The 2,485-nt window shown below is 62.7% G+C and overlaps 1 protein-coding gene across 1 annotated transcript; it reads left to right on the forward strand.

Moving 5' to 3' along the window:
• Positions 1-221: 221 nt before the first annotated feature.
• On the forward strand, positions 222-2,155 carry EMIHUDRAFT_120427 (hypothetical protein; the record flags this gene model as incomplete). Its single annotated transcript, XM_005763401.1, has 3 exons — positions 222-359; positions 887-1,191; positions 1,447-2,155. The coding sequence occupies 3 exons, from the start codon at positions 222-224 to the stop codon at positions 2,153-2,155; spliced, it is 1,152 nt and encodes a 383-aa protein (XP_005763458.1).
• Between the last annotated feature and the right edge of the window lie 330 nt (positions 2,156-2,485).

Here is a 2,485-nt window from a genome sequence, read left to right on the forward strand (position 1 = left end):
GCAGAGCAGGGGGTTCAGGTAGAGTCCGGCGTCGGGGGAGGCGGGGGAAGGGGAGAATGGTGAGTGGCCGGGGGGGAGGCCAGTCGGATTTTTGGTCGTAGCAACTTGAGGATGTATTACGCAGGTGAGAGTGCCTGTTTGGAGGCGAGCTGGCGCTGCGCCAGGGTGCGCAGCATGCTCCCTTGCTCTGTCCTGAGGCATGCTGGTTGGCGCCCAACACAATGCCCTGGATGCATTGCTCCACGCCGTGCTGGCTGGTGCAGTGCTGCCAGTGCGCCGACTGGCGCGCAGGGTGCGCGTCGCCGCGCGTGGCACGGGTGGCTCGAGAGGCGCGGCTGTCGTTCAACCCCGCGGCGCATGTGCGCCGCGGAAGCTGCTCGACAGGCTGCGGGCATCGCTGCGGCAGAAAGCGCCCGCCCTCTGCTTTGCTTTCGCCCGCGTTTTACGACAACTTTCGGTTTATCATAGCCGCCGAACTTTACCTCGCTGTTTCTTTATAGGCGTCTCGCAGCTGCGTATTCTCGTATTATCTTTGAGTAGTTGCGTGGGGGCGGTACGTATTCTCGTATCAGTAGGTGTCGTGTCCGTGTCCACTAGCTCCGAGTAGAGGGGGCGTTCCGCAGCTAGGGGAAACCCAAAGCGCAGAACCAACCCTCGGAGAGTATTCTTTAGCTCCGAGTAGAGGGGCGGCGTTCTGCAGTTAAGGGGAAACCCGGTACACGGAGCCAACCCTCGGAGACCCGTGTTATGGCCCTGCGAACGCGCACCCCCTGGGCTAGGGCTCTCTTGCCCGTAACCCGACACCGATCATCCGGCCCGCTGGGTGCGCTTCTGAGCTCCCCGGCCCTGGATGTGAGGTTAATGACTGCACTCCAAGTGCTCCAAGATAAAACGAGAGAAGGAGGGCTGGGCGGCGGAGGTGGCGAGGGCCGAGGAGCTCTACGAGGAGCTGCGCGAGCGTGCGCCCCAGCACTGCCGCCGTGGCGGCAAGTGGGCGCGCGAGAAGCTCGTGATGGCGGTGCAGGGAGAGTTCCCGCGCGCGCGAGGGGCAGGCGTTCCCAAGGGGACGATCCTGTGCCTCGGCAGGGTGCTCGACGCGCACGATGAGCAGGATGACGCGGAGGGTGGGCACCGGGACTGGGAGGAGGACCCGCTCGGGTTCGACACCAACCCGATGCTGCTCCGCGCCATGTGCATGGCGTTCGAGTGAACGCCGTGCAGGCAGCCCGTGCCTTTTGGTGTACCGCGTTTGTACCGCGTCCTGTGCCCCCGAGTTCATTTAAAAAAAAACGAGAGAACAACCCAGTGGGGCAAACGCCGCGCGTCTTTCGGCCAACGAAAATCAACCTCGAGACCTCGAGACCCTCGCACAGCTGAAGTTGCACCGTCCAATAAGCGGGGAAGGAGCTCCTCACATATGGTCGAGCTCGCCCACGCCACGCCCAGCGGACGACTATCAGGGCGCGTGTTGAGTTCGGCAGCCAAAGGCGAGCCGTGCGTCGCCGCGTACGGCTCCTTCACCTACAAGTGGCGGCGCTCGCCGCTGCAGGCGCCCGGCGAGACGAGGCGGGCGAGCACGCTCCGGCTGCGCGAGTCCTTACAGAGCGGCGACCGCATCGACTTGGAGTACTATCAGCCCGCAGCGCGGCACTACGCCTGGGCGCGGTACGCCAAGCACAGCCGCGACTGGCGGCTCCACCTCCAGCTATTCCTCGAGGACTGGCAGTCGTCGCTCGGCGCCTTCCTCTTCTCGCTGGCGGCGACGCTGGCCATCTTTGCGCAGGTGGTGATGATGCTGCTCGAGACAAACTCATTCGGGCTGCGCAGCCTGGACGACTGTGCGCTCTGGCTGACCGGCTGGGCTCTAACGGGCGCCTTCACCGTCGAGCTGATCTTGCGGACCATCTCAAAGCGGTCTGTGGGCGAGATGTGCCTCTCTGCGTACTGGTGGGTTGACGTGGTGTCGGTCGTGCCCGACTATGTCGTGCTGACGCTCGACCTCGCCGCGGGCAGCTCACATGTCAACCAGTGCGCCAACCACCTTGGGGACTCGGACAACGTGCTGCAGGTTGCGACAGACAGACAGACAGAGAGGCTCGAGCCGCTGCAAAAGGAGCTGCAGGTCGACCTCGCCACGGTGTCGCACGCTGCATAGTTGAGCGTGCCCTCGCCAAGCCTCGCGCCTCGGGCACCCGAATCAAAATCCCAAGCAACCCAATTCGGATCGTGGGCAACGGCCAACGCTAGAGAGTACGTATGTACATAATTCAGAAAAAAATCGCCGAATGTGCTATGTGTGGCGAGACCGAGAGGCGGGTGTCCGGTGACAGGTGTTTGCTTCAATTTTTTGATATCCAAGTTGATATCCGTCAAAACGCGCCTGGCCGCCTGCTCGTGATCTGTCGCCGCGCCGATGCTCTAAGAATGTTTCTCACGCGCGCTCACATAACATATACGTACTATAAAGCTGTGCATGTACGACAGC

This window comes from Emiliania huxleyi (assembly GCF_000372725.1).
Source record: "Emiliania huxleyi CCMP1516 unplaced genomic scaffold EMIHUscaffold_632, whole genome shotgun sequence".
In the NCBI taxonomy this organism is placed as follows: Eukaryota; Haptophyta; order Isochrysidales; family Noelaerhabdaceae; genus Emiliania; species Emiliania huxleyi.